This window comes from Archocentrus centrarchus, chromosome 2 (genome assembly GCF_007364275.1).
Source record: "Archocentrus centrarchus isolate MPI-CPG fArcCen1 chromosome 2, fArcCen1, whole genome shotgun sequence".
In the NCBI taxonomy this organism is placed as follows: domain Eukaryota; kingdom Metazoa; phylum Chordata; class Actinopteri; order Cichliformes; family Cichlidae; genus Archocentrus; species Archocentrus centrarchus.
Window position 1 is genome coordinate 19,302,729 of NC_044347.1, and position 21,417 is coordinate 19,324,145.

A 21,417-nucleotide genomic window follows, 5' to 3' on the forward strand; every position below is an offset into this window, starting at 1 on the left:
AAAGAATACGATTATTTTGTTGCAAAATGTAGTTTGTGCATACAAAAGGCTGTAAAGTAATGATTCGCCTACATCTGATATGCGTCAGTGATTGCTGAGGCTGCAGTCTTTGGACAAATCAATCGATCCCTGTGTAACTACAGTGGGTCTGTGCTTAGAGGTCCTACAGTACAAATGTCAGTTATATTACTCTTCTCTTGCAGGGCAGATCAATACTGATCAGCTGCAAGGGGAAAAAAAATATCCCCATTTCTGATTGGCCAGAAACACCCCTGTGACAGCTCTAACACGCTGACGCCTAAAAAGATGCAAATCACAACAACAGAGCAATAGAACCACAGTTAATTCTGTGTTATGAAGACTTTAAAGATCGCCACTTTTTGCCAGACATTCACAACAAGGGTATTAACGAGAAGGAAAAGTGTAAAGATTCAACAAAGAAAAGGAAAAATAAAACGACTTGGAGAGAATCTGGACACTTTTTTTTTGTTGTACTGCATGTTTTTTCTTTTTTGTTGTTTTTTACAAAATGGTTTTTGATCATTAACTTTTTTTTTTTTTTTAATCCAAACCTTGGCATTTATGGTGGTATTTTCTCAATTTGTTTGCCGATTAAAAATGGCTGTTTATGATTGATTATTATTGGCAACGAAGCCTGTCACATAAACAGGTTTACGGATGTGATACTGAGTCCAATGTGACTTTAAAGGTAACCAGTGGAGGGTGTTTCTCTTCACGCATCACTGTCAGGTCAGCTGTAATCAATCAGCGGTTCACCTTGTACCTTCATGCAACACCACGTGCACATCTTTACATGTAACGGACAGACGACCTGAAGCAGGAGGTTTTAGCTTGTTTAGAGAGGGTTTTGATGAGCTTTATACAGACACTGCAGCAGCTTTCAACTGTAATGGGCAGGACTTGATTTACATTAAACTACCAGGACCGTGTTTTTTTTTTAAATGATGTACATGGTGTAGACTCAGAAGATTTCAGGCTATATGGAAGAGATCACCCCAGAGAAACCCTGGCTTTCGAACAATTATAGCTAATATAAAACATAGACGTAGCTTCTGAGTCAGAAAAATGGGCTCAGTCACTCGTTTTGGGTCATACCAAATAAAAAAAAATTAAGCCCATTTTGCAAATCTGTTCACGCTAGGTTTCAAAAAGGAGAATTATCCATGCTATGCTCATTGGCTAAAAGGAAATTAGCCAATGAGCAAGCGGTTTCACAGTCAGCCCTGCCCCTCCTTGTCACGTCTTTTATTTAATTAATTTTTTTAATAAAACCAAGATGACCACGATGAACATTTTGAGACTTCAGGAACAGTCAGAGTAGCTACATCCATCTTTTAAACCATCTATGGTCCAGATTTGCTTGGCTGCAAAAACTGCCTGGTTAAACATGAAAAGATGTGCATGCAGCATCTGTATTTATGAAATGCAGGTGGTTTTTGGCACTGGTGGTTGTAACGTTTGGACTGTTGAGCCCAGCTTGCTACAGTGACGCGCTGACGGAGAAACGCGCCCCCACGTCGCATCGTTAACATTAAAAAGCTCACACTACCCCAGAAAAATAGAAATTTTCACTCATACCAATGACATTCAACATTCAAGTGCCAGTGTTTTTGTTTACTGTCTTTTGGTCAAGTCACTTTGTAAAATATCAGCTTTTGTATTAGGCATAGAAAAATAAACATTTCTCAAAAATGCTCGACAAATTACACAAACTAGCAGTGAAAGTAGACTCAAGAACTCTGTGTGCAAACAGCTGAATCCTACCGTTGCTGTTAACTAGAACTCCACCTGGTCCCCCCCCCCCAAAAAAAAAAAATCTCAAAGAACCATTAAACACACACGCGAGCGCGCACACACACACACCTCTGTTTTAACACCTCTACACTGCCGTCACACTCACTCTCAGTCGTACCTCTTTAGGTTTAAAGGACATGCTACAGAAGACTTCAGTTGAAGATTAAACTATTAAAAAAGTAGTTTGTGTAAAACTCAGTGGTTCTTCTATAACGGAGGGGCCTGTAGGCCACAGCAATGGAAGCATAGCACCATTAATTGTTCTCTGACCATCAGTGTTGTCTGTGTCACAGGTACGTTCACTATCAGCTCCATTAGGGCTGGGTATCACCCTTCGTTTAAGGCATCAGAAGGTTTTTGGAAATTAAAAATAAGAACTAAAGTGCTGGATTAGTAAATGAGTTTCACAGGAAGTAAACTAAGCATGATCTGCATGACACAGATGTTATATTTAACCTCATTTACTGCTGAAAGGATGTGTGTGTGAGAGAGGGTGTGCATCCTTTCATTTTAAACCACCTGCCTCCACACTGATGGCTACAAGTATATGCAATGACTCTAGTAAGATGTTGATGTTATTTAGCATATAATGGTAGTGCTGTTTGCAATCTTAGTTTGGCATTTTACCAAACTGGTGTTTGTTAATTAGCAGGTGGAGAGTCCTGTAAGTAACCTGCCATAAAGTCTTTCAGAAATGTAAATTGTGAGGACCAAAGTGGTTGATAAAGTGCCTGATCTACATTCCTATCCATAATGCCCTGATGCCACTGTAGCTCATATTTGCTCAAAAATGTAACATTAACGGCACAAAAATGGCAACATGTCCGAGTTTTAGCACCAGGAGTCAGTTGTCAGTCAGTAAAAACTTGTGCCTGAATTGTTTTGAGTCAACAGCTCTGCAGCATTTACATAATGTCCCCCCCACATTGTGATCGTACGTCATAGAGTCTGAGCAAACATTTCTACAAAAAAAAAAAAAAAAAAAATACCCAGCCCTAACCTACAAATTCAGTGATTCAGCCACTTCAAAAGGCACCGTGCTCACGTAAAAATCTGAGCTTACGTCACATGTGCCAGCTTGTGCTCAGACAGAAAACAACCCCCAAACAAAACTCATGCAGAGAATCATGGTGACCACACAGTGAAAGCAAGCCACAAGTAACTGAACTCTATTGCACTTGGGGTAGAAGTTCAGAAGGGGATTTTTCTGAAGCAGTCAGGTGGGAATTTTGGGGCACAGTGGTATTTAAGTGTTGCTCTAACACAGTTCAATGGTAAATACAGCTGACAGGTAAAACCAGCCTGCCCTAGAAAAACACTGAAATACATTGCATACATATTAACAACACTACTTTATACGACTGATCTACAAACAAGAGGTAAACTGAACTTTTACTTTAAGATGCCCTGCTGTTTAACTCTCACAAGTTCACACTGCATGTAAAACCGGTTCCTTCATTTATTAACGGATTCTCAATATGCTGCCTAGCGCTCGTCAGAAGGCACAGCAGCATCTACACGACCACATCCATTCAATGGAGTCGCCTGCGACGCTGCACGTCCGCAGCATTCGTAACAAAACGAGACTACATTAAGCTTATAGTTGGCAGCAGCCACTGATTCAAGTAAGAAATGCTTCACACAGGGAATATCAGTCAGCAGGATCTGACTGGCAGTTCAGTCAGTAAAGGTGTATTACTCCTACAAAATGTCAAAAGGTAGAAGCTGAATTTGTAACAATGCCAACAAGACAGCCATTTAATAAAAGTTCTACATGTAAAAGTGCAACTTAAAGACTTCTGTTTGTGTGTAAAGTGAATTATATGCAAATCCTTCATAACTGATTGTCATTAGCAACTTCTCCTGTTTCTTACTTCCATCTTCCTGCTTTCAATCCTTTCGATACTTAGCGACAGCTCTTGTACAGAAGTCAAAGACCATCGGTGCAGGAGAAAAATAAGTGTTTCACGACCACAGGAAGAAATCTGATCGGTTAACAGGTGCTAAAAATCATCTAGCGGGACACCTCTAACAGTTCTGGTCAACATTTGAATCACCGATTCAACCGCTGCTCATAGTAGTTAAGCCTGTGTTAGAATGCAATCTCAAACTTAGTGATGAGTCTTTGTGCGACAGTAACTGCTTTTCTGACCCATACGCTGTAACAGCAGCTGAAAAGAAAACTCAAATAAATTTTCTGCTTTTGGTTCATATGTAAACGCGTAAAGGGAGCAGGTGAACATCGAGGAGCGCAGCTGAATTCTGTCATCTTGCAGCGGTCCTTGAAAGCAGCATTTTTTTTCTTCCCCCGGTCCCTCATTTTAACAGCTGTAAGCCGAACCGGGTTTAGTGAGACATCGAGCACATTAAAAATGACTGGTGCCTTTTTGAACCAGCAAAGCTTCTGGAAAATCTACTGTGTTCAGTAAACGACCAGCTAACTGCTTGAACCCTTAGCATTACCCTTCAAATCCGCTGTTAAAGCCAACGAGTTTCCTTAACGTCCCCCTCAAATGTAACCCGAGGGAAACAGATTGACCTGAATGAAAAATCAAAATCAGTCTAGAAATCAAAGACAGGAAAAAAAAATTAAAATAAATAACTGGAACATAACTAAAGCCTGCTGTAGAATTGAATTCGTCTGCTTGGCATTTGAAACTCCTTGACCAAAAAACAACAACACTTGAATATGTTTTACAGTCTTGGTCCAGCTTTGTCATTTGTCAAAACCAGTGGGCAGTTTGAGGGTTGTGCGCATTAATTTGGCAATTCTATTTATACATAAACACTTGTATTCTCTCTGAAGAATAAGCATTTCTCTTCTAATTTTGTCCGCGGTGTTCAAACTGCCCACTGCACTAAGCTTACCAGACCTGTCTGGTCTAGTGTTGAGTGATGAAGTGTGACTTTGTGCACACCAAGTGTTGTTTAACTTCACATTCTTTTTCTGTGGAGATTCCTCCCTGTTTGTTTGAACTATTTACATTTAATCTGAGTTCTACATGTAAACAAAACAAAATTAATTCCCCCCTGCCCTGGAGTAACAGAGCATTTTTTTTTTTTTTTTTTTTTTTTTTTTTAAAGGCTCCTAATTGGCCCAGTTGGGGGAACGGATTGGATTTCTACCACTGAACCATCCAAATGTACAGCGGAGATCCCTTTTCAAGTTCAATCAGGGATGAAACCTGGACATCTTGGGTCAACTGCCCCTTTAAGCCTGGTTTCAGAGCAGAGCCAAGTAGGGATAACCAAGGACTTACATGTATGTGATCAGTCCAGTTAGCAACTTTTTCCACAAGCACAATTTACCCTGACAGTTTCTCACTGTGCTGTGCTGTGCTAGGCTTCGCATTCGACAGTCCTAGCAGGACCTTGTCATTGTCTATCATGTGCAGCACATTTTGGACATGTCATGCATGCAGAAGGTGAATAAGCAGTTATAGCTGCCAAAACTGCCGATCCAGACAGCAATCTTCTGCTGCTCTGGAGAGTGGACACGCATCAGTGTGAAGCAGTAGGAGTGTGGCCCATCTGTGAGCTTTGTGGGCTGGGTGTTAAGTGTTTTGAAAGCAATCATATGCTGCCAGTGTACGGTTGTTGTGTGTGTTGGCTGGAATCTAGATTTGTAAACATTTTGTTGAGGAAGTGACTTCATTATAACCTGACAACGTACAGCAAAGAAGAGAGAAACTGCTGACTGAAACCAGCAGTAAGAGGAGGAATTTGAGCACTGGTAAGCTTAAGCTTTTTAAGAAGGTGGCATCTTGTGCTTGATCACAGTCGCACACAGTAAAGTACGTGGCTAAAGTGTGCTGTAGAAACAATGCATTACATCCTTGGGAAGCCCCAGCTGTCTCTGCAGTGACACAAGTCAGGAAGGATGATCCAATTCTTTAGTTTTATGCCCGACTTCAACAGAGCTTAAAGACCTAACAAATAAACTGGAATGACTACTTTTAGAGAAGACTCTTCATGTAACTCTCCAGGATAGAGTGAGCGAGAAAATTTTGAACTCTTTTGGTCTGCGTATCCCCTTGAGAGAAGCTTTTTATCTCCCCTCAAACAAGGGCTTCAATGTTTGTGGTTAAAGCAGATCTAGATTCCCAAGAGCACGATGGCACTAAGAGTCAGCTGAACGGCCACAGACACCGACACAATTTGCTAACTGTTTTCAGCAGCAGCCATGTAGTGTTTGCTAGCAGAAGTGTTTAAAACTGTGCAGCAGTCACAGTAATCTGATACTACTTGAGTGGCACCAGACTTTGGCTTTTTTATACAGCAAGTTATGAGGAATTTGACATTAAATGGCTACATATTTGGATAATAAGAGAGGGAGAAATAACACAACAGGACTGCTGCTGCTTCTGGGCCCGTTACTGGCACAAAGTGACCCAACAATTAGTGACAAGATGGCTTTGAGAAACCAAACTGCAAGCTCAAAGCAGAGCCGTAGATGTGACACACATGTCATGAATAGGACTCGGGTTCCCGAAAGCGTACGACCACTGTGGCTGTCCCTGCTCATTAGCTTTCAGTTATGAGCACGATTAATGCCATTTTTGACCCATTTTTCTCACCTTGGATGATTATAAAATAATCCACAGTGGTTATATGCTTTGAGGAATTAGCTCATCGGTCTCTAATAGACAGACGAGGAAATGCTTTGAGTTTCCTCATCATAGTTTTAGGTTTTTTGTTTTGTTTTTTTTTTTGCCAAGGTTTGATTTAGTTCAAGACTAGTTTGCTTCCTTCCAAATTAAAATAAAGAAAAACATGTTTAAACCAACATATGACACTGAATACACATTTTTAGTCACGGTGGGCCAATGCTTGTAGACAGTTAACGTATTATGGCAATAAAAACGATGGAAATAAGAGACAATGTTTAAATTCTTAAAGGCACAGTACAGAAACATGATTCTCCATAATCCTTAGCTTAAAACAAAATGCTGTTTGCAGTAACAACTATAAGTCCTATGACTGCCTGCTAGCATCACTGCTAAATGGCAATGACGCCTGACTGCCATCTCAGTTTGTCCAGCCACTCATCTCTGTTAGACATCTGCATCAGACTTCAATAAACCAATATCTTCATGTTTTAAAAAGGTGAAAAATTAAAAAACAAACAAAAAAAAGAGTCAGTTCTGTGGCCCCCATTATATGATAAGTGAAGGCCAGTATTTTTGAATTTAAATGCAGACATGTTTTGCTTTTATGTCCTGCCTATCTCTATATTTTAGAAAAATTGTTGGCCAGAGATTTACAACATGGCCATGCGTTAAATACAAAGATGACATGAGGTCACGCAGGGAGTGTGAATGCAGATGAAAACACAATGAAGTCAAAATGAAATCTAAAGTGAAAACAAAAGAATTTTCCCCCTTTTGAAGAAGTCCACACTCTGAATCTCACACGTCCCATCCTAGGGAATTAAACACCTCGACCTTTAACCGGCTGTTTTTCCTTCAGACACATGTCTCAGAGGGAAAACGGTTTGAAACTTCCTCACTGAAACCAAAGGCTGCAGCTAGCAGGAAGCTAACAGGTAAATCTGTGTCCAGTGTTTAAAAGTAACCAACTAAAAATTTAAGAATCCCTTTAACATGTGGTCTTTTTCAAGAGGTGAAAAGCTAATTAATCCAAGAAAAAGAAACCTTTGCAAAAACAAAGGTGGAGATAGAAAGCACAAGAAAACTCTCAGGACGACTTAAAAGACACGAAGGAATGGGGATGGAAGGAAAGCTACGTAAATGAGCATAAATAGTTTAATAACATGCATGTGGGGTTTTGGGGGGTTAATGGTGGTAACAAGACAGATGGGATGCAGACATCAATGTGGAGAAAGGATGGAGGATGAGTGAGAAGAGGGATGGAGAAACCTAGTTGCCCCACCAGTCAACTTGAGAGTGTGAGTAGTTGCCTCCATAGCCATCGCTGGTGTAGAAGTTACTGAAGCCGCCTGAGAAGTCAAAGTGAAGAGAAAAGGCCTCGTTATAGTACGAGAAACTTCAGTTGGTGCTTCATTTCATCAGTATCAGAAATCAGTGTTTCCCAGCAAAACACATCTCTATAATCCAGGACATTACAAACACTCTTCCCATGATATTTAAAGTGATTACAGAGTCATTTATAGCCAAAGATCAGATCCTCACCTCCTCCAAAGCCACGGTTTCCTCCATGTCCTGCCTGGTTGCGTCCTCCTCCACGTCCTCCAAACCCTCCAGCGTTGCCTCCTGCTGCAGTCTGACGATAATCACGTGCTCCAAAACCACCAGAGAACCTAGTGATCAAAACCAATGTTTACGGACTCTGTTTAGACCATCAAATGTCTTTAATACTCATAAAAACAAACATTTGTAAGTTAAAAAGGACAAAGTGAGTGTACCTTTTAGAGCGCCCTCTGTTACTGCTCTTATGCTGGTGTTCATAGGCCAGGCTCTCAAGCCACGAGGGAACGTCCTGTTTGGCCTCTACTAGGATGTCCAGCAGGTCTTTAGTGATGTTCCCGTTTTTATCGTTGAAGAACGATGTGGCCAGCCCTATGGGAAACATTCAGAAAAACACTTTTACAAATAGTAGAATATAATAAACAATAAACAATACTTGAGTAAAAGCTGCAAACAGGATCCACCCTAAATCAAGGGGGCACTTCCACTGATTGGCATTACTTATAGCCTTACCCAGGTTTCCTACTCGTCCCGTACGCCCAATACGGTGCACATACTCCTCTATGTCACTCGGCAGGTCAAAGTTAATAACGTGTTTCACATTGGAGATGTCCAGACCCCGAGCTGCTACCTGAGTGCACAAAAGAGCAGCTACTTTAACAACAACAACAACAACCCCCCCCAGTATTTTTATGCCTATTGTAGCTGTCAATCAACGGAATTGATATGCATACAACAAAGCATTTACTATTTTGGTCTACTTGCACATGTAACCAACAGGACGTTTTTACTGACCGCTGTAGCCACCAGAATGGGGCATTTTCCCGATCTGAACTGGTTCAGGGCCTCCTCTCGGTCTCTCTGGGAACGGTCGCCATGGATACTGGTGCAGGCGTAGCCTTCCCGATACAGGAAGTCCTCCAAGGCATCTGCACCTTTCTTGGTCTCCACAAAAACCAGAGTCAACGAGTCCTTACCTGGCCAACCAAGAGAGAAGACGCCAGGCGTTAATGCCGCAAGGAATCAAACAGCTGTCGGGTTGCACTGTGTCTGGACCGCTCGCGCCACTGTGGCATTGGCTTTATGTAGCATGGGCCAAATTGTGGAACGAAAAAAAAAAAAAAATAATGAACCTAAAGTCAAGGCGGAAGTAAAATCAGCTTGAACACATTTCTTGACAGGATGAATGATGGAGGTATACAAAACCTAAGTGCATGAGCAATTATGATAAGGCCTGCAGATGCAGGTGTCTTTTCTGAGCCTAAGAGATAAATTAAGATTCATCCCAGACGGCCTAGCCTGCCAAATTGCTGTTAATACATTTTTAGACTTCTCATTCTACCAAGAGACGGATTTTCCTGGTAACTAATGGATTCGATCAACATCAGAATGAATCAAACAACAAATAGTTAATATTTTTATATTTATATACTGCCATGCACACATAAATGTTGTGTATAAAATCCTCCAAGGCGCATCAGTTACAACAACCATGTATGCAGATTGTATGTCTACATGTATGTAAGCGTGTTTCAGTCCATGGGGTGATTACATGCAGGTTTTCTAGGTTAAAACTACCCACGTCACTTTACAACAGATGTTGCTCTATGAACAGAACGGTGCAACAGGCAGGAGGCGGTGCAGTGTGGGTAAAAACAACAAATAATCAGCTGAATAACAAAATGACTAGCAGCACTGGTAGCAATGTGTTTTCATGCAGGTATTACTAGAGCCACTGATGGAAAGACTGTGGTCATTGTGTTCTTCCTGCATCAACATTATTTGACCCATATTTACATCCTGGCTGTAGAAAGGAGCACAACGTGACCAGACTCTCTCCATCAAGGCTATGGGTTTGACCTAAAGACATCACAACAACATACCCTAAAAGACACCACAATAAAAACTCAAACTACAAAAAAAAAAAAAAAAGAAGAAAAAAATAAAACAGGCAACGGGTTTAATTTAACATGAGGACCCGACATGTGAAATGGCAAACAGAACCTAAATAAACAAGAGATTCTCCAACCACGAAAAAAAGAACAGTCAAGTCGAGCAAAACTTTTTTAAGATATGAAATGACAGATAAAAATGTCCTGTTTGAGGATCTTACCAGGTTTCTCTATGTTGTCTCCAGTACTGTCCTGTACCTCACTTGGGATGGCTTGGGATAAAACCACACCAAACCACTGACATGTAAACTCCAGTTGAAAGCAAAGTTATTGTGTATCTGATATTCCTGATTCCTGAATGTGCTGCTGCAGTATAATCACTAACAAGACAAAATGTTATTTTCCCAGCTACAAATGTTGTAAACTGTAACTTTTTTTTTTTTTTTTTTTATTAAATCGGAAGAAAAAAAATATCTGGTGAGTAATAAAAATAGACCACTGCCTTCTTGAGGCAAAGAAAAATGTAATCTAGGATGTAATGTGAGACGTTTCTCACCAGCTATCAGAAATATAGAAAGACTTTTAAATTAGGGGTTTTAAACCCCTTTCAATGCTGCCTAGAGGTACATGTCTTCCTAATTTCACACAACATATCTAAGTGATATTTCCATAGAAAGACAAAGGGTGCTGATGGACATTACACTGTGCTAAGCATGGGAAACACAATAATGTATTAGCTGAGATGTGAGGATGACAATATGATGATGGCAAAAGGACAGGGGAAATAAAATGGCACTGTATGTGTATGTGTGTGCTTGCAGTAGCTCGAGATTACTGTAGAAACTTCTGTTCAGGCTGCAGACAGTATTTATGTGTTGTACACCGTGATGTTGGGACATGTGACGGTTGAGCTGAGCTTGTCTCACCTGTGGCACTGAGCAAGTCCAGGAGGAAAGACCGCTTATCGCTCTCTTCCACCCACACCACTTTCTGAGTGATGTTCTCCGAGGTGGAACCCACTCGGCCCACTGCCAGGAAGATGTAATCCTCCAGGAAATCCCGAGCTAGGATCTGCAGAAAGAGCAAACAATGTGCTTACCAACACATTTGTTTTACACCATCTGACCATAACAGATGTAAAATTTTACTTCTAAGATTGCACTGATCCCCACAGGGATGCTTGTAATTTCTTTTCTAGTAACAGCCTCCTGATTTGACCAAAAAAAAAGTTCCATTAACTATGACAGAAAAAAATTCATCTCTGGAAATGGAGTCACTGCAGATATACCTGGATTTCTTTAGGAAACGTAGCGCTGAACATCATAGTTTGTCGGATGCCTTTAGGAGGCATGGTATCCTGTTCGACGATGCGCCGTATCTGTGGTTCAAAGCCCATGTCCAGCATACGATCTGCCTCATCTAGGACCAGGTAGCTAACGCAAACAGAAGAAAAGAAAGTCTTGAATTTAAAAAAAAAAAAAAACAAGAGACATTTACTCATCACTCACTCCTTCTGTTCATGTCTTACTTGCAGTAGTCCAGCCCGATCTTGCCTCTCTCCATCATGTCCACGAGTCTTCCTGGAGTGGCCACCAGCAGGTGACAGCCTCTCTCCAAGTCTCTGATCTGCTGACCAATGTCTGCTCCTCCATACACAACACAGGGACGCACTCTTGAGCGGTATGAAAACTAAGAAAAGAAGAAGCATTAACAAATAAAACACAGATTAAAAAAAAAAAAAAAAAATCCAATATTTCATTCTGATGTGTCTAAATACCTTCCTGGCTTCATCATATATCTGCAGTGCCAGTTCTCTGGTGGGAGCCAGTACCAGAGAGATGGGGTACTGCTTACGACGGCCGTACTTTCCGTTCTCCTGCAGCACAATGACAACAACACATTTCAGTCTTACAGTAACTGATACTTGATTAAAAATGGAGGCTGCAACACTGCCGTCAGGGGCACCATATTAAAGTCAAAACATGCGATTCTTATTCAAACATTTCAGTACACGTGTCCGCTCATCAGGGAGCAGGTCAGTGACCCCTGAGAGCAAAAATCCCCTAAAAGCTAAACAACATAAATGGAAGAGAGAACTGACAGGACAGGAATTAGAAGAGACATTCCACTCAAAATTTCCTGATTAGAAATTTATGGAATAATTCTACAACAGTGAAGTTGGTGGCAGAAGAATTACTTTCAGAGAAAGAACCTTACGTTGGGACGACGACCAGAAACACTAAAATCAGATTTGGCTGGTGCTGTTTTTATGTCCCAGTAACATGTTATATTAAATAACTCCCCAAATAAGTGCCAGATGGCATTTCAAGATGGCTGCTGAGTGGCAAGACTTCTAAAAGAATCTGAGGTCTAGTATGCTATTGGTAAGGCGTCAAAATAGATTAATTTAAGCAGAACTGCTTAGTTTCTGCATGATATCAGCGACTGCAACCAATGCATACCATTTATGGTAAAGTAGTTTACTTATAAACAAGACCCTTTGATAATTACTTGTAGAACTTTGTTTGCACCTGAGCTTAATTTTTTTTATCTGCAGGATATGCTTTAATTATCACAGTATGTTTAATTAGATCATAAAAATCCATAATCCCCAAGCACCTGAAACATTTGTTTTCCTCCTTTTTTAAAGCCATGAGGGAATTAACAGCCTTTAATTGGAGAAAATAGGACCCCCCCCCCCTTTACCTGTCCTGATGCTTTAGCTGCATTAAGGGCCTCTCCTGGTCCATCGGTGTAGATCTGGCTCAGAACTGGCAAGAGGAATGCTGCTGTTTTCCCAGAACCTAAACACACAAAGTCAACCTCATCCATTTCTGCACGCATTCAGCATTTCATTTCATGGACCTAATTCCAATCTTCTGCATGTTTGTGCGCTACCTGTCTGTGCGCAGGCCATGAGGTCTCGCTTCGACTTGATAATAGGAATGGCGTATTTCTGGACAGGAGTGGGTCTGGTGTAGCGACTCAGAGCTATGTTACCCATGATTATCTCACCCATGTCCACATCTTGGAACTGCAAGATCACAAACACACAAACATGTACACACAAAAAAATAAAAAATTAAAGCATTGAAAAGCAATCACTCAGCTGATGTCCAATGTAGTGTTGCCCTTATTCTTAGTTAAGAGTAACTCACACTCTCAATGTGCTGAGGGCAGTTTTGTCCTGTGGCCTCAACAGGAATGTCATCGTATTTCTCAAAGTTAATCCCAGTGTTACTGCCAGAGAACAATTCACTACGGACAGAGACGGTAAAGGTTAGTCGAATGCTCGGGAAACTTTAGCGCTTACAGTAACAGCAGCAATTTCTTTGGATAATTTATATAACTGACATTATCTGGAAGTCCGGCAGTGCTGTAATTATTTTTACTGGGGCAGATTTGCAATTTTAATTTATTTTTGTTAGGTAAGAGATACACTGCAGAACCTTAATATAGAAAATTAAAAGACAATTCCACACTGATATACTGCTAATATTGTGACATCAAACTAGATAACTACACAGGTGTTTTGTTGCTGTGTTTTCAGGGATAAATGTCAAAGAATTGACCAGTGGATTTTTTTTTTTTTTTTTGCACATTTGTTTCTCTCAGACAAGAGCCAGTGCAAGGCCCAAAATATGAATGAGAGGAATGAGTTAAAGCACAGACTCACTGCTCAAGGCGCTCGTTACGAGGTGTTGGCTTGGACCAGTCTCCATCATCTCTGGACTCCTCCACCCAGCGGCTGTTTCCTCCCCCTCCTCCATTACCAAATCCACCATGCTCAAACCTGAGCACACACACACACACACCAATAATAATGCAAGATGTTGATGTATAATGCTACAACTTTTTCCAGATTTTGCAAACCACAACTCTCTACTCAACTTTTTTTTTGTAATGGTGAGAATTTTTCTTTTTTTTTTAGCTTTTAAAATTAACATGAAATTTTCCAAAGAAGCCCAATGACAGAAGTTCACGACTCCATCTCCATCTGATGTGCTCACCTTCCTCTGTTAGCATTGCCTCTGTCGTTGAAGAAAGCAGACTTTCCTCGGTTATTGCCAAAACTGGTATAGGCGTCCTTGGCAGTATTCCAGCCACTTGCGTCTAACAGGAGAATACCACAAAACTGTTAGAGGACAGATTCATGCACACAATGTTAATCTTACAATGTTTCACATAAAAGAGAGGAGATGAATAAAGCTGAAATATGTTAGTATGAACCATGTTTTATTTGATTTGTTGCCCAGAGTAAAACTATAACCTTTAAATTTTTTTTTTTAAATGGAACACTCTTCTTTAATTTAATGGATTTTTATCAATTCTACCTAAATTTTCAGCATCTCTTTTTATACATACACTCCATGTTAGAACAGTTTTTATAAATCAGACACATGGCAATCAACAAATACTAATAGGAAAATCTATGGGAGAGAGTTGCAAGACAGCAGTTGTCCCACCCCAAACAACAACAGAAGACAGACATTTGGCCCAATTGTGTTGTTTCTTTTTTTGCACTGATAAAGTGCACCGTAGAGGTGTGAGACATTTTTAACAGTGTGCTAGCAGGTATAAATAGTCATTATTGTAGTAGAGAGGCAGGTAAATGAACACATACTGGATGCACCATTATGCTAAATAGCCCCCCAAGTTCCCAAGCAGTAAAACTAAAAATCGCACCTTTATTCTCATACCCACCAAAGCCCATTGGCTGTGCTGGGTTCATGGGGTTGAAGGCCCCACCCCTGTTGGCGCGGTAACCGGCAGCTCCAACACCACCCCTTCCCCGCTCCATGCGAGGTGGGCCACGGTTAAATGAGTTGCCTGTCATGCGAGTGTCGTGGTAGCCGTTAACGAAGTTGTTGCGCCCGCCGTCCCAACCGTCTGCAGAGAAGAAGCATCACACAAGACAACACATTAATATCACATCTGCAGGAACATCATCTTCATGATCATCACTGCTGTTATGGTTGTAGTGCTGGTAATACATGTTCTGTGGACAAAAGTACTGGGCTGCACCTCTTAATCACTGAATCCCATCGCCACAGGGGTATTGCGGAGGGGGAAATCCAAGTCCCTGCAGCAGTCTGCCTTTACAACCATTTGTGAAAGGATGGGTCATTCTAAAGAGCTCACTGAATGTGACTGTGGTACTGTAACAGGATGCCACTGTCGCAATTTCAGTTTGGGAAATTTCTTCACTCCCAGATATTCCACGATCAGCTCTAAGTGGCATTATAGGAAAATGGAAGCTTTTAGGAACCACAGCGACTCAGCCACAAAGTGGCAGAGCGGGATCACCAGGGGCTGAGGCGTGCAGTGAGCCCCGACTCTGTAACTGAGTCCCAAACCTCCTCTGGTATTAACATCAGCATAAAAACTGCACCGGGAGCTTCATGGCATGGGCTTCCATGGCCAGACAGCTGTAGGTAACCCAGTACTTTTGTCCATATATAGTGTAGTTTCAGCTCTTGTAGAACACCAATAAACAGGTTTATCAGCAGCAGTAATTATTTTGAGTCCTTTTTACATATACTGGAATAATTTATGGAAGAAAAATTAAGAGTTATGAAAGGTAGGAAACTGCAGGACCCCCCCCATTCAAAAATAAATAAAAACCTCTATATTTATTAAAGTTACATGGAGAAATTACCCTTTTAGGGTAAGTTGTAGAAAACATTGAATAAACTATATCCATCTACAATAAATATTTCCCTGGCAGGGTTATAAAGGGAGGCAGTTTACCCCATACACCCTTGTTTTAGCATTTGTGTTTAAAAAAATTCTGTCTAAACCTGTCCGTTTTATTGATAATAAAAAAAAATGATTAAACAAACCAACTTAGACTCTCCTCTGACTCAGTCATGGTTTTTGTTTTTTTTTGGTTTAAAATTTTTTTCTCACAAAGCAGCACTTTCAGGTGTCTCTACTACTGCTTACAATATGCAGCCATACCTTAATGTTTAGACATTAACAATGATTTCACATCAATAAGTTGCCAGCGTAGAAAACAATATGAAAAGGACTAATTCACCAGCTTCTGTTTAAGTCTATCCAAGAAAATCAGAAGTTCAGAGGGGAACTTACAGGTGGCTGTAGGCGCCATGGTGTAAGCAGCCTGTCGCCCAGCAGCAAAGGCATTTCCTGCTGGATGAGGAGACAAAATTTCAGTTGTGACTCATGGTAAAATAACACATGCAGATATACAGATACTTTGGTTTATAGCAATAACTCCACAAAGCTTCTACAAGTGGGGCCTTATTACTTTTCAAACACTATGTCACCTATTTTTCACACTATTCCAAAACTTAACAGCTGGCAGTAGTCATGTGTACAAAACCAAGCAAGGAGGAAGGAGATTAAATGCTAGCCACAGTAAAAACAGATGCAGATGACAAGTGAAACCAGTGCTGAAGTGCCTTAAACCTGCCCTTGTTTTATTGGCCATCTAGGGGAAAACAGACCTCGGCTCACTTTCTGTGACCTCAGTAAATCATTTCCTGCTTCAGGTCAGAATAAACAGAACGTTAAGTCCATTTTGTAAATTTAATTCGTTGTAAGAATCACCCAGGGATTACCCAGTGTACGCTCATTAGCTAACAACTGGGAAACCACAAATCGAGCGCGCCCTTTCACAGTCAGAGCTGCCCTTCGCACGTCACATCCAGCTACGACAGTGATGAACAGACTTCACTAACCAGTCGGTAACAACATGGTCGCTACGTTCCTCTTTTCTACTCTAATGGTAGAAAAAAAAAATCAGATATAACCATGCATGTTTTAACATTTAAAAAGTGTTTTATTTGATAGGAAACAGTGTAGGAGTCACCCAGAGGACTAAAAATTTCATAATTTTTCCTTTTTGCTTGCAGGAAACAAGGTTAGGTGGACCGCACCCACCATTTTTGGAAGCATCTTTGTTCCGTAAATGTGGAGGAATGTATCGCCCTGCAACACAGAAAGACAACATCCAATAATCAGTCAGTTTCTGTTACACTGTATAGATAATAAAAATCCAGCTAACGCCACAATTTCAGAGTTTATCAACAAATTGTGGATGATTGTAGCAACAAACGGTTATGAAACTACCCTTTAAGATCAAGTGCAAATGTGCATTTTCATGTGGCCGCAGACCTGATCTGTAACCAACTATGAAATCAGATGTAAAATAACCAAAAAAGTACAGCATTTCTTCAGCTAAATGTTACTGCAGTAAAAATTGATGTTCTGTACTTGAATAAAAATAGAACATGTGACAGAACAAAACATTTAACTCTTTACCCCTTGGACACCTACTGGGGGTAACCCTTGTTTCTCTGTTCTTAACTTGAGTGGTTTCTGTCATATTTCAGGCCTGCTTCCAGAACAAATTGACTGGGTGTGCATCAGAAGTTAATGAGGGTGATCTCTGCCTATACAGCTTACTGGGGCTACCCTTGGAGAAACCTGGAAACTACTCTATGCTCATCAAACCACATCTTTATTGAAATAGGTGTCAAAACTCATCAAGGGTACAGGGGAGGCCATCAAATGTCATCTTTATTGGGGGGGGGGGGGGGGGGGGGCATAATTTCATCAAAACCTTTACAGCACCCCCACACACACCCTACATGCATATTTTACACTATGAAACATCTCTTTCCAGCATCTTCACACAGCACTTATTGCATCAGGGATGCATTTAAACAGTACCACATACAGCACAGACCATTATTTATTTTAGAAAGACAACGACAAAAAAAAAAAGAAAAAAAAAATGATCTCTGCTTACTGCTATTCCCTCCACCTTGTCCGTCTGCAGCACTCAAGTCTAGGACGGCGAGCTACGGAAACAAAAACACAGGAAAAAAAAAAAAAAAAAAAGACTTGGTCAGTTTCAGCAGAACTAACAGTGCAACTTTGTTCTTTATTGAGTTTATTAAGTGCTGACCAACTCCCAACAACTTAAAACTATGATATAAACTTTAACAAAATGTAGGGTGAAGCTCAAAATGTTAGAGTTGTCGAAACTACTACTAGCCGTGTCTGATACTTGTTGGTGTTGTTATAAGTTGATTTTTTCCCAAATCACAGATACACACAGAGTGGCAATTCTGTTAGTTTCCCCATTGATTCTCAGTCATTTGGGTTTTAAGTGGCTAATGCAGCAAGAAGGCTCAATGTCACTGTTATCTCATATCCACCTCCCCCCTCCGAGTCAATAGTTTTCCCTCTCAAATACTGTTTTTGGTTTCTTTCACCAATTTTCCATTACATTCATTTGCTCCCATGAATAAAAATGCACATAAAACAAAATGAGTAGAAACTAGGATTTAGCTCGTAGGCAGGCAAGCTGCTACCTACCTTAAAAATGTTTATGTATCATAATAAACACTGTGAAAGGGACTGGACAGAACCCAAAGTGCCCGAATTTGGTGGGGAAAAGATCTAGAAGTCGCTTTTAATTGCTGATGTCTGCAGCAGACATTAAAAAAAAAAAAGATGTGCTGAAAAGATCCAGCGTGCTGAATTCATGATGATGTCAGCAAACTGCACCCAGCCACAGCTGGTCTGGGATACTGAGATGCGATGCTGGTGCGTCAATCTCTGTTGTTCAGGGAACAACTTTGGATTTAATGCTTTCATTTCCAGAAATTGAATTGTGGGGGAGTGTGGGGTGGGGAGAGTGGAGTGGGGGTTGACATTCAGCTTAGGCCAACTAAACTCAAGAGGAGGTATAATTCGTTGAAATGGGGCCTGGGTTGCGCATCACTCTCCTTCGTAGACATTTTCAGCAATTGGACCTTTCCAAAAACATCAACCGAGGACATGCAGTACTTTTCTGCTGCCATCCAGCTGTCTGACCAGTCAGACAAAGGTAGACTACGTTGCTGGTGACGCAGAAGAAATGACCATTTCTTAGCGGGACGCAGTTAACACAAACGCGAAGTCTGTAAAATGCTGCGTAACATCTTAAAGCCGGCGAGGGCGACAGTCACGCCGCATTGTTTGTTTACCAGCCCCGCAAGTCCCAGCCACACAAACCTCCATTTTATTATTATATCAAGCTGCAAGACAAGCGCAGTGAACATAATAGTTGAGGGGTGCGTTTCATGTGTTCACACGGGGGAGCCAGTGGAATCACTCGTGCGTCATTTTGCATTTAGCTCTTCGTTATACTGAACAGTTTGCTGGCAGCCTAAGAAAACTATCACACCTATTAGCAAAAACACCGAAGCTTTATATATGCGAAACACTCAACAGACGTATTTTAGGTCATGTAGCAGACAGACCCGAAATATTTTCCATGTCGTATGCTCCGCAGCCACCTTCAGACGCGTGAGCGCACAAATGCAGCGCTCCCGACGCTAAGCTAGCACAATAGCATACAGTTAGCAGCTCCAGGCTAGCCGGCAAGCTAATGTTTACCACCGCCGTTTTTACACGATTTATAAAGCGAACATGCAAGACGCATAAAGCAAACACAGCTTACCTGCTGCTCTAGACCGTGGGCATTTTCGACGGCCACATGACTCATAACTATAGAATATGGAGGAAAAATGATGCCGTTGAAAAGGGGACCTCTTTGTTTGCCGGGTTTGATGTTGTTATTATTTCTCCTTTGCTTCTCGCCTGTTTCTGTGGTTACGACCGATGACGCTATTTCATTTCTTTAACAGTTTAAGGTAACTTTTAAAAAAATGCTAGCACTGAATTTTAAATGGCGATAAAGTCCCGTATTATCAGCTTCAAATGTGATACTTCAAGCAAACACAGCTGTTGTCGGTTCGCTCTTTAGCTGAAGCTGAGATGAAGCCGTGAAGCTAACGCGAAGACTGTGAAAACAAACATCCGGTGACGCCAAAATAGAAGCTTTTTAAACAAACAGTAAATGTAAAACAAACAAACAAACAAAAAAAAAAAACTACATTTCATAATTTGATATCTATGTCAAATGTAAGATAATAATAATAATAATAATAATAATCCTGTTAAAATGAATGTTTATCTATATCAAGAGAATATACAGAGCAACTTAAGCAAAAGTGATCCTGTACGTAAAGTCGTAAAAATTAGCACATTCAAATATTATTTTATAAGTTTATCTATACATTGAAAATTAATTATAATCAGCTGATATGAGCATAATTTTAAATTTCCCTACTTCCGGACTGCTCTTTGTGGCTAGTGCTACTAGCGAACTTTACAGACACCTCAAGAACGTTATTAATCTAGAAATCGCGAGATTTTAGTTCTAGATTGTCGCGATATCGACACTATACACACAAATATCCTAACAGGGTATAGAGTAGATTTTCAGTTACCTTTTTTTCCAGCTTCACTTACTTCCAGGATCTTGGCATTCCTATAAAAATATGTGTAGTGATATGAGAATGCCTTTAGCACACATGCATTAGGTTGTGCCATACAGTGTTTAAATTGCCTTTTTTTTTAAGTGGCAAGAAGCATTTTTGCTAGTTTGTCTACTAGAGAGCAATCAAATGTTAGTAAAGAGAATAAATAAGTCAAACATACCAAGAAATATCAAGGAAAGAAACTGAAAGTGACAACAAATATTATTAAACTGCATTGAATTGCACACATGAGAAATGCATAAAGCTACATTCTCATTTAAACCTTTGTCATGTCTAATATGCAGGTAGCTTTCAATATCTGCATAGCTGTTTTGTTTGGTTAATATTTAATTTGTGCTTTCGCCTAATAATATAATGGGCTTTGTGCCAGACAGATGTATTGTATTATGAGGGTGTTATGGCAGATTTCCTGTGTCCTTGTGGCAGCAGAGCTGGATCAGTCTGTTAGAGAAACTGCTCCTCTGCAGTGGTGCAGAGGGTGGTTAGGATTATCCGTGATGGATAACAGTTTGTTCGGAGACGCCACGCTCTCCACCACTGCTTCAAAAGTGTCCGGTTTGCTGAGAGTCACAGAGCCAGCCAGTTTATTTAGTCTGGTGGTGTCACCAGCTGCTCCCCCAGAAGTCCACATTAAATTATGCTGCGCTCACCACAACTGAACGATAGAAACACCATCATCAAGCCACCGTTTTGCTGCACACATTGAAGCATCTCATCTTCCTCAGGAAATAGAACCTGGTCGACCTCTTTCTGCATACAGCCTCTATGTTGGTCATCCAGTTCAGCCTGCTGTCAATGTAGAAGCCCAGATACTTGTACATCCTGTCCCGGGATAGACATGGGTCGTGTAGCTCCCTTCTTCTTTCTGAAGTCGATCACCATCTCTTTGGTCTTATTCACATTCAGAAGCAGATGATTCCTCTCAGACCATGCCACAAAATCATCCACTCTGTACTCCTCCTGCCCATCACTAACTCACCCACCCTCTGCAGATTTGTCAGAGTATTTCTGTGAGTGGTGTGCCCCTGAGTTGTACTGAAAGCCTGAGGTATACAAGGTGAACAGGAATGAAGAGAGAGTGCAGTCCCCCGTGGAGCTCCTGTACTTCACATCACCAAATCAGGCAGATCACTGTCCAGCGGTCACTAATCCATGAGATGAGATGATGGATGTGTGCAATGA

General features: G+C 40.8%; 1 protein-coding gene across 4 annotated transcripts; it reads right to left on the minus strand.

Annotated features, from left to right (window-relative positions):
- Positions 1 to 518: 518 nt before the first annotated feature.
- Positions 519 to 19,708, minus strand: LOC115793888 (ATP-dependent RNA helicase DDX3X-like). Of its 4 annotated transcripts, none has more exons than XM_030749063.1 (20): positions 19,353 to 19,708; positions 17,652 to 17,703; positions 16,781 to 16,828; positions 15,968 to 16,024; positions 14,561 to 14,764; positions 13,885 to 13,987; positions 13,551 to 13,667; positions 13,033 to 13,132; positions 12,773 to 12,908; positions 12,581 to 12,678; positions 11,652 to 11,750; positions 11,403 to 11,563; positions 11,163 to 11,307; positions 10,801 to 10,945; positions 10,096 to 10,146; positions 8,778 to 8,959; positions 8,496 to 8,613; positions 8,201 to 8,354; positions 7,968 to 8,095; positions 519 to 7,774 (listed from the first exon to the last, which is right to left on the minus strand). In XM_030749063.1, the coding sequence occupies exons 1-20, from the start codon at positions 19,395 to 19,397 to the stop codon at positions 7,695 to 7,697; spliced, it is 2,223 nt and encodes a 740-aa protein (XP_030604923.1). In that variant the 5' UTR covers positions 19,398 to 19,708; the 3' UTR covers positions 519 to 7,694. The 4 variants fall into 4 exon arrangements, with proteins under 4 accessions (XP_030604923.1, XP_030604932.1, XP_030604916.1 ...); XM_030749072.1 differs by having other exon boundaries at positions 14,579 to 14,764; positions 15,968 to 16,027; XM_030749056.1 differs by having other exon boundaries at positions 15,968 to 16,027.
- Between the last annotated feature and the right edge of the window lie 1,709 nt (positions 19,709 to 21,417).

What these genes read in the sequence shown, in the direction of transcription:
- LOC115793888 (XM_030749056.1), bottom strand. Translation starts at nt 19,397, where the DNA reads ATGAGTCATGTGGCCGTCGAAAATGCCCACGGTCTAGAGCAGCAG. An exon ending in GGCAATGCTAACAGAGGAAG is followed by an intron (nt 13,668 to 13,884) that starts GTGAGCACATCA and finishes GTGTGTGCTCAG; the next exon opens with GTTTGAGCATGGTGGATTTG. An exon ending in TATATGATGAAGCCAGGAAG is followed by an intron (nt 11,564 to 11,651) that starts GTATTTAGACAC and finishes TTCTTTTCTTAG; the next exon opens with TTTTCATACCGCTCAAGAGT.